The sequence below is a fragment of the Coregonus clupeaformis genome, chromosome 3 (assembly GCF_020615455.1).
Source record: "Coregonus clupeaformis isolate EN_2021a chromosome 3, ASM2061545v1, whole genome shotgun sequence".
Classification (NCBI taxonomy): Eukaryota; Metazoa; Chordata; class Actinopteri; order Salmoniformes; family Salmonidae; genus Coregonus; species Coregonus clupeaformis.
Genome location: NC_059194.1, coordinates 11,061,084 through 11,075,558, shown reverse-complemented (window position 1 = coordinate 11,075,558; position 14,475 = coordinate 11,061,084). Strand labels below are relative to the sequence as shown.

Below are 14,475 nucleotides of genomic sequence, written 5' to 3'. Positions count from 1 at the left end.
CGACTAAAACTCAATTTTAGTCTAGTTTATCGTCCTTGCTGTGGATGGCCCTTTAGTCAGTCATTTTAGTCACATAATAGTCAGTGCATTTTTTTGTCAGGCAGGCAAAAACTCCATCCCACCAAAACAGGCTGAAACTTCAGGCGGTCTTTTCAAACAGCTTTTGCACTAAAAGGCATTATCATAATTTTCACAATTTATTTTATTCCAACCTCATAGTATGGAAATATATATAAAACACAAGAAAATCACATGTTTGACTGCACTGGGCCTTTAAACAGCTACAACTAGTGAAGTTTTAGCTTGCCAGAAAACATAGGAGATCATTACCAAGCTTCTTTGTAGTGTTGCCCTGGTAAAGCAGTCCTTAGGGCACTTTAGTCATAAGGTGATCATACTGTACATGGTTATGACAAGTCTTATAATGCATTATGACAACATCATAATGCCTTATACTCATGGTCTCTGAGTAACGTGTTAGGAACGCTGACATTCAAAAGTGTGGCTCTTAAAAAAGTGGGTGAGCTTCTGAACATACAGAAGACTTGGTGAACCCCCCAGTACCTTGGTAAAGGACCTAGGCTAATGAATGAAAGAACATTTGTTGTTTAGACCAAGAGAAAATGCATGGAGTGTTATCCATTAGCGCCTGTGCCTGTTACCTTACCTTTTTATCTCTGCAGCACCATAATGGTGGCTAGTTTCCTCACATCAAGGTTATAAATAAAAGTGGAGTAACTCCCATAGGAGCTAAAAGCAATGAGTCATATCCTTGGCTGTCTCTGGAAGTAGCATTAGTCTATTCCTTTCTATTGTATGTTGAAAGCCTCTCTCCGACTGCCCTGTAATTCTTCAGTGAAAAAAGCTCAAGGCAGATTTTAGGGCCAAGATAACAAGCCTAAATAACCTCAGAATCCGAGCCCAAATCAGATTATCAACGAGCCGCCATACACTCGGATTCTCTGAAAGATGTACAAAAAAACTTCTGTCTGGCAGAAAGTTTGAGGAACCATCAGCGAACCCGCTGTTCTCATTGTTGAACCCAAGGTTTTTCTGTCCATTAGCGTTCTCACAGCTCCACAAGTAACAAGATGAATGCCTTGCGCTGAAGGGCACTGGGTTCAGCGTTTGTGGAATTAGAATTTCCTTCCCACCGTCATTAGCTGACCTTTTTCCTGTCTGGCGCTGCCCCCTTTTCCCATATTCCCCCCTGCTCTATGCTGTGTGGGTAATGACTCCGGCATCGTTCCTCCTTCATGTACCCCCAAGGTGCCTGTCTGTTCCCCTTACTATCCCAACCCCCTGCTCTGATACCAGGGCTATACTATCCTTCTGGCGTACCTGGGCTGCATCTCAATAGTCAAACGTGGCTTCTTCTTCCTTGTCTCTTCTCTTTCAACTGCAGTGATATGAATGCAAAGAAGGGTACATGAAAGCACAAAAGTAGATACTTACTGGGAAGTTGCTACCACCAGTCCAGTTCTTTCTCATCAGGGTAGATAATGTGGAGGAAAGAAAGTTCCTTCAAGCTATTGTACTCTCTTACTCTATTGCTTCCCTGAGATGTTCTCTTCTTACCTGAGATGTTCTCTTCTTACCTGAGATGTTCTCTTCTTCCCTGAGATGTTATTTTCTTCCCTGAGATGTTCTCTTCTGTCCTTGAGGTGTTCTCTTCTCTCCCTGAGATGTTCTCTTCGGTCCCTGAGATGTTCTCTTCGGTCCCTGAGATGTTCTCTTCGGTCCCTGAGATGTTCTCTTCGGTCCATGAGATGTTCTCTTCGGTCCCTTAGATGTTCTCTTCTTCCCTGAGATGTTCTCTTCAGTCCCTGAGATGTTCTCTTCGGTCCCTGAGATGTTCTCTTCGGTCCCTGAGATGTTCTCTTCGGTCCCTGAGATGTTCTCTTCGGTCCCTGAGATGTTCTCTTCGGTCCCTGAGATGTTCTCTTCGGTCCTGAGATGTTCTCTTCTTACCTGAGATGTTCTCTTCGGTCCCTGAGATGTTCTCTTTGGTCCCTGAGATGTTCTCTTTGGTCCCTGAGATGTTCTCTTTGTCCTGAGATGTTCTCTTTTGGATGTCTCTTTGGTCTGAGATGTTCTCTTTGGTCCCTGAGATGTTCTCTTTGGTCCCTGAGATGTTCTCTTTGGTCCCTGAGATGTTCTCTTTGGTCCCTGAGATGTTCTCTTTGGTCCCTGAGATGTTCTCTTTGGTCCCTGAGATGATCTCTTTGGTCCCTGAGATGATCTCTTCGGTCCCTGAGATGATCTCTTCGGTCCCTGAGATGTTCTCTTCTTACCTGAGATGATCTCTTTGGTCCCTGAGATGATCTCTTCTTCCCTGAGATGTTCTCTTCTTACCTGAGATGTTCTCTTTATACCTGAGATGTTCTCTTCTTACCTGGGATGTTCTGTTCTTACCTGAGATGTTCTTCTTACCTGAGATGTTCTCTTCGGTCCCTGAGATGATCTCTTTGGTCCCTGAGATGATCTCTTTGGTCCCTGAGATGATCTCTTCTTCCCTGAGATGTTCTCTTCTTACCTGAGATGTTCTCTTTATACCTGAGATGTTCTCTTCTTACCTGGGATGTTCTGTTCTTACCTGAGATGTTCTCTTCTTCTCTGAGATGTTCCCTTGTTACCTGAGATGTTCTCATCTTGTGTATTCTCAACTTGTTTTGGATTAATTGCCCTGTCCCTACTGCTTAAAATGAACATTCCACAGGTGCGTTAAGACCAGTAATATGTAGCCGACACAGCTTTACACCAGCTGTCTTGCAGGTGTGTAATCTACCACATTACTGTAATAAAAGTGTAAACCTTGTGCCAAGGACTTCCTCTCTTTTCCACTAGCTCTGCCTACGTACAGAACAGTGGGACCTGAGTACAGTAAATGGGGGATGGGGGGGGTATTTTGTACACTCAGTATATGTGGTCATTTTTTGATATACAGGGTAAAGTTGATCATTTCATAATTAGGACAGCAATCACTTTTGCTACCCGTACTGCAGGAAAGGAAGATAATATCACTCCAAGTCAGTCATAACTTCAAAACGGTCTAAATAACCATTAGAGTATGAGACAGCACTTACACACTAATGACTCTAATTAATGTGTAATTAGTGCAGTTTGAAGTGGTTTAAATTAAGTGGTTTAAATGTTAATCTGTTCTGTTTCTATAGCTTGGAACACAAGATTGTGCTGTCCTTGTTGGCCGCCTTGTCATTGGCTCTGATCTACTTCCTGGTCCAGCGAAGATGTTCCGGGGTGTCCAAGATTGCCCTGGCCCTCGGCCTTCTGGGTGTCTACAGCTACCGGGCGGCGGTGGGCAATGTTTTGTTTCCGTGGCAACATGGCGGTGGAAACATGTCCAAGTAAGTTTTCGCCGACTGAGTGTACCAAACATTATGAACACCTACTCTTTCAATGACATAGACTATCCAGATGAAGACTATGATCCCGTATTGATGTCACTTGTTAAATCCATTTATATCAGTGTAGATGAAGGGGAGGAGACAGGTTAAAGAAGGATTTTTAAGCCTTGAGACAATTGAGACATGGATTGTGTATGTGTGACATTCAGAGGGTGAATGGGCAAGACAAAAGATTTAAGTGACTTTAAACGGGGTATGATAGTAGGGGCCAGGCATCTGAAAAAATGTTGTGTTGTATTTGCCTGTGTTTTTCGAGCCATTTGATATGTGATTACATCAGTGCTCGTTAATGAAGGCTACACCTTAAGGCCTACATCAGCATAAAGTACACAGCAAGGCCACAGAGGAAGAAAGACTAGGGGAAAAAACTACCTTTCAACCCAAGGGGAAAACTGCTTTGAAACCCCTTATTGCTGTCTGATTAGAGATCATTGGACTCATGTCCTTAGCCTGGCCCTTTCTGTATCAAAGTGAATAATGGTCCAATCAGGGATGCTGATCGCTTTGATTACCCCTGTGCTTTTGATTTCTAATGACCAAATGTGGAGCTCCTTTGCCCTGCCACTTGGCTCCCTCCCTCCCTCCCTCCCTCCCTCCCTCCCTCCCTATCACCAGCCAGCAAATCAACCTTTAGTACCCAGCCAGCTGCATCTTGTCCACAGCCCCGTTGACTGTGAGAGCTTAATGAGTGTTCAGGTGCTGCTGCCCAGTTATCCTGCCCCTCTTCCTCGTCTCTTACTAGACATGTTCCCTCCCCCTCCACGCTCTCCTTGACATTGTCTCTACTCCCACCTAATTAAAACTTTGACCTCTCACCCCTACCCACCCTTACCCCTCGTTGCACAGTACCAGGCGCACACCGTCACTCCGTATAATTGATAATGCCGCCGTGCCAAGTCACTGAGTCATTAATCACTGCGGGAAGTTGTTTATGCTGGCGCCGCAGCAACCTCCTGGCATTTCCATTAAGTTGGGTCCACAACAGCGGCGGCCCCGGCTCGTTCACTCGCAGCCAGGCTAATCTAGTAGCATGAGACCCCTTCATTCCTTTGTGGCTTATCACACTGACCTACATAGCAGAAAGAGTGTCTCCCACGCTGTCTCGTAATGATAGTTCAGGCTGAATTTTTTGTATGTTTCGTAGGCCAAAGTCTAAAGGGCAATTGGGCTTGACTGACAGCAAAATAAATAGCACATTTAGATTTTTTTTTGGGGGGGATCTTGCTATAGCTCTCCAGGCAGTGTTTTTTTTCTCCCAATGACAACATAATCATCCTTCTCATTTCCTTAGCTTTAAAATCATGGAGAATCACCTGTGACATGTTATGGTCTTCACTGTATGTAGTTGGTAGGTACATATGTCGGATCTTAACTTGATCACTGTTTCGTCGCAGAGAACTTTCCTGCTGCATCAGGAAATTCGAATGAGCCTTGTGAGTCCCTGAAAAAGAACAGTTTTCGTTCTCTCATTGCAGGGGCAGTCGAGTCATTGGGATCAGGGCAAATGTTCTCTCTCGCTCGCTCAAACACTAGTCCTGCAACATTCAGATGTACAAAAATTTATCTGAAATGCAGCCGTACACTTCAACAACCGTTGTTTTATATAGCTTAATAACACAAGATAGATATCGGTCTCCACTAGGCTATGACGTACAAGTGTCAAGTGTATGCCAAGGTCAACATTTTGTTCAATGGTTTTCTAGTGCTTAGGGCTGCTGCCTTCAGCGTGCACATATAGGCCTACCTTGTTGGCGTTGGTTCAATTCTTGCATACGCCCTTCTGGCACAAAAAACTCAATCCCCTCGATTTACTTGATATATTTACACATTTCAAATATGGACAATCCAGGGATATTTTACCCCCGATTTTGATAAGAAATTACCATACCAGACACTTTTGGATAACATAAATAGTAAACTAATCAAATAATAACAGTCAGTAGGGTAGGCTACACCAACATTAGTTTCCATTCATACAAATTATTGGGTAAATTGCCACATTAGATTTACCGTGGTAAACGATGAAATACTTTTATTTCTATTGTACGGAATGCTTGTCAAATTGAGAAATCGCCTGTTCAAAAAGGATTAAGTTCTTCCGATTACAATACCAACCAGAGGGTGAACGTATCTTGAAAGACTTTGGTTGCAAGCAGGACTAAGGTAACACCGACATCTTTTAGGGAGCCATGATGAGGTGACCAATAATGGTTGCAATTGAGATAATTTGTGCGGGGGAATGTAGCGCGTATCGATGGTTTGAGACATCAGCTGGAGATAATCTAGTGCCATCGATGGTTGCAATAGGCCCCTTGTTATTTGATTATATTCTGTAGGCTGTTTCCCTGATTGTGTTTCCCTGGCTGAGTTGATGAGCTGATTTGTGCCATCAGTTGATTGACAGATGTAGGCCTACTGTAGAACAATAAACTTTCCTCCAGTGTAGATGATCGTCCACATTTTCTAGTTAGGCTATGTATAATTTGTCAAAATAGTTCTGATCTTTGGTGTGGATTGAAAAGCCTGTATTGTGTGGCTTTAATATTTCATTTCATAAAGGTGTCAAGATGTTTATGCAGCCTATTCAAAGACCATTTAGTTGAACTGAGACACTTTTGTTTAAATGATCAGACTATTCGTTTTACTTCTTGAAAACATTGAAATAAATGCAATTAACTTGTGGGCATAACGTAGGCTTCGGCTATTTCAACCACACACGTTGCTGACAGTTACAGTGGGGAGAACAAGTATTTGATACACTGCCGATTTTGCAGGTTTTCCTACTTACAAAGCATGTAGAGGTCTGTAATTTTTATCATAGGTACACTTCAACTTTGAGAGACGGAGTCTAAAACAAAAATCCAGAAAATCACATTGTATGATTTTTAAGTAATTAATTTGCATTTTATTGCATGACATAAGTATTTGATCACCTACCAACCAGTAAGAATTCCGGCTCTCACAGACCTGTTAGTTTTTCTTTAAGAAGCCCTCCTGTTCTCCACTCATTACCTGTATTAACTGCACCTGTTTGAACTCGTTCCCTGTATAAAAGACACCTGTCCACACACTCAATCAAACAGACTCCAACCGCTCCACAATTGCCAAGACCAGAGAGCTGTGTAAGGACATCAAGGATAAAATATTTAGACCTGCACAAGGCTGGGATGGGCTACAGGACAATAGACAAGCAGCTTGGTGAGAAGGCAACAACTGTTGGCGCAATTATTAGCAAATGGAAGAAGTTCAAGATGACGGTCAATCACCCTCGGTCTGGGGCTCCATGCAAGATCTCACCTCGTGGGGCATCAATGATCATGAGGAAGGTGAGGGATCAACCCAGAACTACACGGCAGGACCTGGTCAATGACCTGAAGATAGCTGGAACCACAGTCTCAAAGAAAACCATTAGTAACACACTACGCCGTCATGGATTAAAATCCTGCAGCGCACGCAAGGTCCCCCTGTTCAAGCCAGCGCATGTCCGGGCCCGTCTGACGTTTGCCAATGACCATCTGGATGATCCAGAGGAGGAATGGGAGAAGGTCATGTGGTCTGATGAGACAAAAATAGAGCTTTTTGGTCTAAACTCCACTCGCCGTGTTTGGAGGAAGAAGAAGGATGAGTACAACCCCAAGAACACCATCCCAACCGTGAAGCATGGAGGTGGAAACATCATTCTTTGGGGATGCTTTTCTGCAAAGGGGACAGGACGACTGCACCGTATTGAGGGGAGGATGGTTGGGGCCATGTATCGCGAGATCTTGGCCAACAACCTCCTTCCCTCAGTAAGAGCATTGGAGATGGGTCGTGGCTGGGTCTTCCAGCATGACAACGACACGAAACACACAACCAGGGCAACTAAGGAGTGGCTCCGTAAGAAGCATCTCAAGGTCCTGGAGTGGCCTAGCCAGTCTCCAGACCTGAACCCAATAGAAAATCTTTGGAGGGAGCTGAAAGTCCGTATTGCCCAGCAACAGCCCCGAAACCTGAAGGATCTGGAGAAGGTCTGTATGGAGGAGTGGGCCAAAATCCCTGCTGCAGTGTGTGCAAACCTGGTCAAGACCTACAGGAAACGTATGATCTCTGTAATTGCAAACAAAGGTTTCTGTACCAAATATTAAGTTCTGCTTTTCTGATGTATCAAATACTTATGTCATGCAATAAAATGCAAATTAATTACTTAAAAATCATACAATGTGATTTTCTGGATTTTTGTTTTAGATTCCGTCTCTCACAGTTGAAGTGTAGCTATGATAAAAAGTACAGATCTCTACATGCTTTGTAAGTAGGAAAACCTGCGAAATCGGCAGTGTATCAAATATATATCTAGTGGAAAGCCTTCCCAGAATAGTGGAGGCTGTTATAGCAGCAAAGGGGGACCAACTCCATATTAATGCTCATGATTTTGAAATGAGATGCAATACTTTTGGTCATGTATTGTACATAGGCGCATAATTTTTTATAATTTTATTTGAAGCCTTCCCCCAAACCAAAGCCCTAACCTTAACCACTCGGAATTAATGCCTAAACTGTTGACCTTTTGAGTTGTTTCTGTTTTATCCCTGTAAATTCAAAGGGCACTGGGCCGGATTCGAACTCATGCCGGCTCTGGCATATGTGTGCCGGGGTCAGTGGCTGTAAACGCTGGACCACACAGGCACTGAGGAAACCAATCATTTATTCTGCCTATTGCTTATAATAAAACAACTGATAAACGCTGTAGCCTGCACCTAGCCTACATAAGGTACGGTACTGCATTTTACAGTCGTGGTCAAATGTTTTGAGAATAACACAAGTATTGGTCTTCACAAAGTTTGCTGCTTCAGTGTTTTTAGATATTTTTGTCAGATGTTACTATGGTATACTGAAGTATAATTACAAGCATTCCATAAGTGTCAAAGGCTTTTATCGACAATTAAATTAAGTTTATGCAAAGTGTCAATATTTGCAGTGTTGACCCTTTTTTCAAGACCTCTGCAATCCGCCCTGGCATGCGGTCAATTAACTTCTGGGCCACATCCTGACTGATGGTAGCCCATTCTTGCATAATCAATGCTTGGAGTTTGTCAGAATTTGTGGGTTTTTGTTTGTCCACTCGCCTCTTGAGGATTGACCACAAGTTCTCAATGGGATTAAGGTCTGGGGAGTTTCCTGGCCATGGACACAAAATGTTGATGTTTTGTTCCCCGAGCCACTTAGGTATCACTTCTGCCTTATGGCAAAGTGCTCCATCATATGCTGGAAAAGGCATTGTTCGTCACCAAACTGTTCTTGGATGGTTGGGAGAACTTGCTCTCGGAAGATGTGTTGGTACCATTCTTTATTCATGGCTGTGTTCTTAGGCAAAATTGTGAGTGAGCCCACTCCCACGGCTGAGAAGCAACCCCACACATGAATGGTCTCAGGATGCTTTACTGTTGGCATGACACAGGACTGATGGTAGCGCTCACCTTGTCTTCTCCGGACAAGCTTTTTTCCGGATGCCCCAAACAATCAGAAAGGGGATTCATCAGAGAAAATGACTTTACCCCAGTCCTCAGCAGTCCAATCCCTGTACCTTTTGCAGAATATCAGTCTGTCCCTGATGTTTTTTCCTGTAGAGAAGTGGCTTCCTCGCTGCCCTTCTTGACCCCAGGCTATCCTTCAAAAGACTTTGCCGCACTGTGCGTGCAGATGCACTCACACCTGCCTGCTGCCATTCCTGAGCAAGCTCTGCAATGGTGGTGGCCCGATCCCGCAGCTTAATCAACTTTAGGAGACGGTCCTGGCGCTTGCTGGACTTTCTTGGGCGCCCTGAAGCCTTCTTCACAACAATTGAACCTCTCTCCTTGAAGTTCTTGATGATCCTTGCCTGTGAAGCCCTTTTTGTGCAAAGCAATGATGACGGCACATGTTTCCTTGCAGGTAACCATGGTTAACAGACGAAGAACAATGATTTCAAGCACTACCCTCCTTGTAAAGCTTCCAGTCTGTTATTCTAACTCAATCAGCATGGCAGAGTGATCTCCAGCCTTGTCCTCATCAACACTCTCACCTGTGTTAACGAGATAATCAATGACATGATGGCAGCTGGTCCTTTTGTGGCAGGGCTGAAATGCAGTGGAAGTGTTTTTGGGGGATTAAGTTCATTTTCATGGCAAAGAGGGACTTTGCAATTCATCTGATCACTCTTCATAACATTCTGGAGTATATGCAAATTGCCATCATACAAACTGAGGCAGCAGACTTTGTGAAAATGTATATTTGTGTCATTCTCAAAACTTTTGACCACGACTGTATACAAACACCGCTTACAGCTGCCCCCTGGCGGCGGCCATTCTAAATATTACTTCAGATATTCAAATCCTCCTGCTGCAGGATTATTTTTCTCCTGTGACGAAATGGGTCAAAATAAAATACAACATCTGTAGGGATCGAGTGCACGTCCACATTTATTTCTCCCTATATTTCTCCTTCTATTCCTCCCTCTATTTCTCCCTCTCTCTCCTTTCTTCACTTTTTCTTCGCCTGTTGCACACAAGGAAATGTCCCACCAAATTCTCCGAAAGAGCATTGTAGAGTTGACTGTAAACATGTTTGGAAAAAGGGTCTCCTGCTGTTTCACGTTTCGATGTCGTGCCGCCTGTCCTCAGCCTGATGAACGGCCATGATTTATGTGGCCCTGCAGAGGCTGCCGAGTGCCCCCCCCCCCAGATGGGGTCATCAATCAGACCGTTTTTATTGTCATTAAAAAAAGGAAAATTGTCACCATGTAGCTCCGGAGCAAGGAAAGCCATTCTGGGAAATAATATATTCAAACTGTTAGATGGTTTAAGAGGCACTTTGAATCGCCCAGCTTTTTTGTAATAGTCGCACGTGTTTTTAATTCACTTTTCATAGTGCTTGTTATTTATTTTTGGTTTTCCCATGTTTTTTTATGTTACAATTCACCTCACATCATTATAGCATTGGCAGGCCAGTATTAAAACCATTGTGTGTTTGTTGTACCACTAACATTTTAGTAATTTAGCGGTTGCTCTTATCCAGAGTGACTTGCAGTTAGTGCATTCATCTTAAGATAGCTAGGTGAGACAACCACATATCACAGTCGTAGTACGTAAATATTTCCTCAATAAAGAAGTTATCAGCAAAGTCAGTGCCAGTAGGAAAAGATAAGTGCAGGTTCCCACATTGACTAATACTAGCTCAGCTAATCCTAAATGTAATCAAAATGCTTTGCTGTCTACATCAGGTGTCACACAATACATTGCCTGGCCCCAGAATGCCCACATCTAAATGTGAAATGTGATTGGCTTTCAATGTAAATGTCATTTGTGACATATGTCACATTCAGTATGTCACAGTCTTTGTGACCAGCCATTATGTTTGTCCAGTCTTTGTGACTAGCCTTTATGAATGTCCAGTCTTTGTGACCAGCCGTTATCTGCCCCACTGATAAGTCATCCCCTTGTTATATGGCAATGTGCAATCATATCTCAGCCCAGTGCACTTAATGTGAATTACAGGAGTGACTTAAAGGCCGGCGATGTCTCTGTGATGAAATAAATCTCCCAGAATCCCTGGGAGGCTACTGTGTTATCTGAACACACTTGACTTGTCGTGAAGGGCATGGAAGCATTTGTGTTACAGCACCATACTGAATAGAATAGGAGGGTACTATAATACTTTATTTGTTGTAACAGAAATGTGTATTTTCTGGTCTATTTCCAACACCCCCAGAAAACACACAAAAATGCAGTGAAGCACCAGAGTTGAAACAATGTCAAAAATGTAAAGGATGCTTTCATTGTTCCAAATAGCATTATTGCATAGTAACATTAGTAGTCTCTGAGATGTCATAGCATTTGCTCCAGAACATCACTTAGCTCCCGGCGCTAATTCAGTTCCATTCTTCTGGAGTTTTTCTTTCATATCCCGTCTTTTATGTTCCCCTTCCTGTGAGGAAATGTAAAGATTGAGAGATACTTGAACAAAGGTGACCCTCCTTCAAACCCAGGCTCATGTCATGTTTCTCATTATGCTAGAGAACCACCTTATTCAGAGAGGGGCTGAGTACTGTAGCTATGAACGTGTCAATGAGAGATCAAGGTTGTAGCTTGATAGTTTGGACCTTTTATTACATGGACACTTGCTTCTAAGCCGAAGAGTTGCCACAAAACCTGAGTTAGTTTCCACAAATTACTCAAAATAACTGTACTGCAGAGCTCATATAACCTACACACCACTTCAATTGAGGTGTCAAAAATGACTGAAATATCTTAAAAGCTCTGTTGAGTGTGTTCTGTCAGAGCACTGTTAGTATTTGTAGCTGTTTTTTAGTACCATCTCAATTGGTTCCTGCAGTCTCAACACCTCCCCAAAGCAGCCCCTTTATTTTATCCTGATTAGATGTTTGTTGTGCTGACACTTCATTTGGGAACATTTATTCATGCAGATCCCTCATGAAGTTGCAATTTAATTCAGACTCTCATCAGAACCTCTGAGTACACATGCACACACACGTGCGTGAACACACACACGCACAAACACACACACACACCAACACATGCCAATACACACCGGAGGTGATTGCAGGTGTCATGGTATGATAAGCAACGGCTCAGTCTCTCTAAAGACATTCCTGGATAAGAATGAAGCTATCATTGGCTCATACACACATTCAGCCTATAGCCTTTCCACGATCCCCTGTTCTAAGCCTCCCTCTGTCACAACCATATAATTACTTCAGAATCAACTAGGACCCTGTTCATATTATATATTTCAACATTCTCTCCAATATTTGTTCAGTTGTTCACTAAATTAGTTTAGATCATATTTTCATTTTTGTGTGGCTATGACCTCTGTTGAAACCAAATCTAGCCTCAAAATCTAAAGGCCTTTGAGCACCCAGGATACTACTGTTTGTCAATGTCAGTTTCTCATGTTTCCCTCTTACCGCATGCTAATCATGAGCAAATAATGAACACAGATTTGTAGTTAAACTGTTCTCCCGAAAAGTGACACAAAATTATCATTACCCAATAAGCTTTGCAATCTGCCAGTGACATTAATGCAAGATCTCTTGGCAGGTATCTCTGGGTTTGGAGACACGTCCTCCTCTCTTGACTGATCCATTGTGCTTTACTCTCCTAGATGGCAGTTCTGGCATTTTGATGACTGACGCCATGACACACCCATATTTTAATTCAAGGCTGTGGGATATTGTCATCAGTCAACCTAGCGAGGATACACACCTTGTTTAATAACCAGTTATACAGGCAGGCAAGCAGACAGACAGACTGCAGTCCATTCAGAATCTTCCTCTTGTTTTTTGGTATGAACTCGGTCAGTTTATTCAAGTGTGTTATTAGCATGGTTGTTCTGCCAGCATCTAAATACCAGGATTACATTTCTGTGTGTGGTTTCCCCTGAGAGCATGTGCCTCCTCACTGAGAGACCGCGAGGAGGCTGGCATCATGTCTGCATTTTCTCGTTCTCTACCCGTCTGTGCCACTCACCCCAAATAACACACACTGGCCTCAGCATGGAATTTGTTTGTCATAATTCCAGCTCATTTCATTTCATTTGCTGATTGTGTTACTCTGAGCAATATCATCTAACTCAAGCCCTCACACAAACACCTGTGGAAAATCCCAACACACTCATTTATATTTACATTTGAGTCTCTTATCCATAGTGACCTACAGGACCAATTAGGGTTTAGTGTATTGCTCAAGGGCACATCGGCATATATTTTTTTTTAAGGCTTAGGGATTCAAACCAGCGACCTTTCGGTTACTGGCCCAACCTTTCGGTTACTTAACCGCTAGGCTATCTGCCCCCACATTTACAGGCACATGCATGCGTGCGCGCGCACACACACACACAAACATACTTTGATTCCCCTATTCCTCTACATCCTCACTGTCAACACAGTTAACAAGTCAGCCATACTTAGCACAAATCCAACAACACTAGGATTTCCAGCCATGCTTAGCACAAATCCAACAACACTAGGATTTCCAGCCATGCTTAGCATAAATCCAACAACACTAGGATTTCCAGCCATGCTTAGCATAAATCCAACAAGACTAGGATTTCCAGCCATGCTTAGCAGAAATCCAACAAGACTAGGATTTCCAGCCATGCTTAGCATAAATCCAACAAGACTAGGATTTCCAGCCATGCTTAGCATAAACACCACATCTGATTGTGTGTTGATAAAAAATTTGAATAATATAAACGCGAGAGCGGTAGCTAGCACAACTCCAGGGTTAGAAGGAACTGCTTGCCATTCATCTGAGGGACGAGGGTTGCAATAAAAACCCAGTGAATTAATAATACATTGGCAACACCTGCTTGACTCCCTCTCCTAGCGAGCCAGACCCTTATTCCACTCCTATCACTCCAGGCTCCTTAAAACTCATGGTTGTTTGGTCCATTTGGGGGACATGCTGTCAGTCTAGTCATATTTGTTTGTAAGGCTCATTAGTCTCTGGAAGATTGCCGGTTTCTTCTATGTCTTTCTATTTCCTAGTCGATATTGTCTAAATGAATGGGGGTTGAGTGTTTTACTTTTATCAACACTTTGTTAAGGAATTGAGGTTTACCTGGCGACACGTTTAAATTACGTCATAAAACCAGTTTTACGTTTGTTATGTGATTTCAACATGTTTTGCCCACTAGTTAAGAGTGGATTAATTGATAATGAGCTGTAACCCCATTCTGCTCTGCCTCTCCTTCCCTAGGTAGCTAGCAGTAACAACTGCTGCAGCACCAAATCTATGGTATTTTTAGTTTTTTTAGGTTCATGTTTATTCACTAGCTGGTAGTTTGTCAGTGCTCATTTTCATATGCTTATCCACGCTTCTCTCTATCTCACACACACACACACACACACACACACACACACACACACACACACACACACACACACACACACACACACACACACAAAGAGAGGCTGATATTGTACTAAGGGTTAAGGAGGTGGGGGGGGTCTGTTTGCTGTTTGTCAGACTGACTGTCTGCACTCTCTGTCCTAAGGGTTCTCACCCTAAAAACT

At 43.1% G+C, this 14,475-nt stretch overlaps 1 protein-coding gene across 2 annotated transcripts in view; it reads left to right on the top strand.

Annotated features, from left to right (window-relative positions):
• Positions 1-14,475, top strand: part of LOC121540485 (GPI ethanolamine phosphate transferase 2) — a 133,757-nt gene that overhangs the window by 102,494 nt on the left and 16,788 nt on the right. For both annotated transcript variants that reach the window (XM_041849394.2, XM_041849404.2), the window contains one exon: positions 3,177-3,368. In XM_041849394.2, coding sequence (XP_041705328.1) covers positions 3,177-3,368 — 192 coding nt within the window. The remainder of the gene's footprint in view (positions 1-3,176; positions 3,369-14,475) is intronic.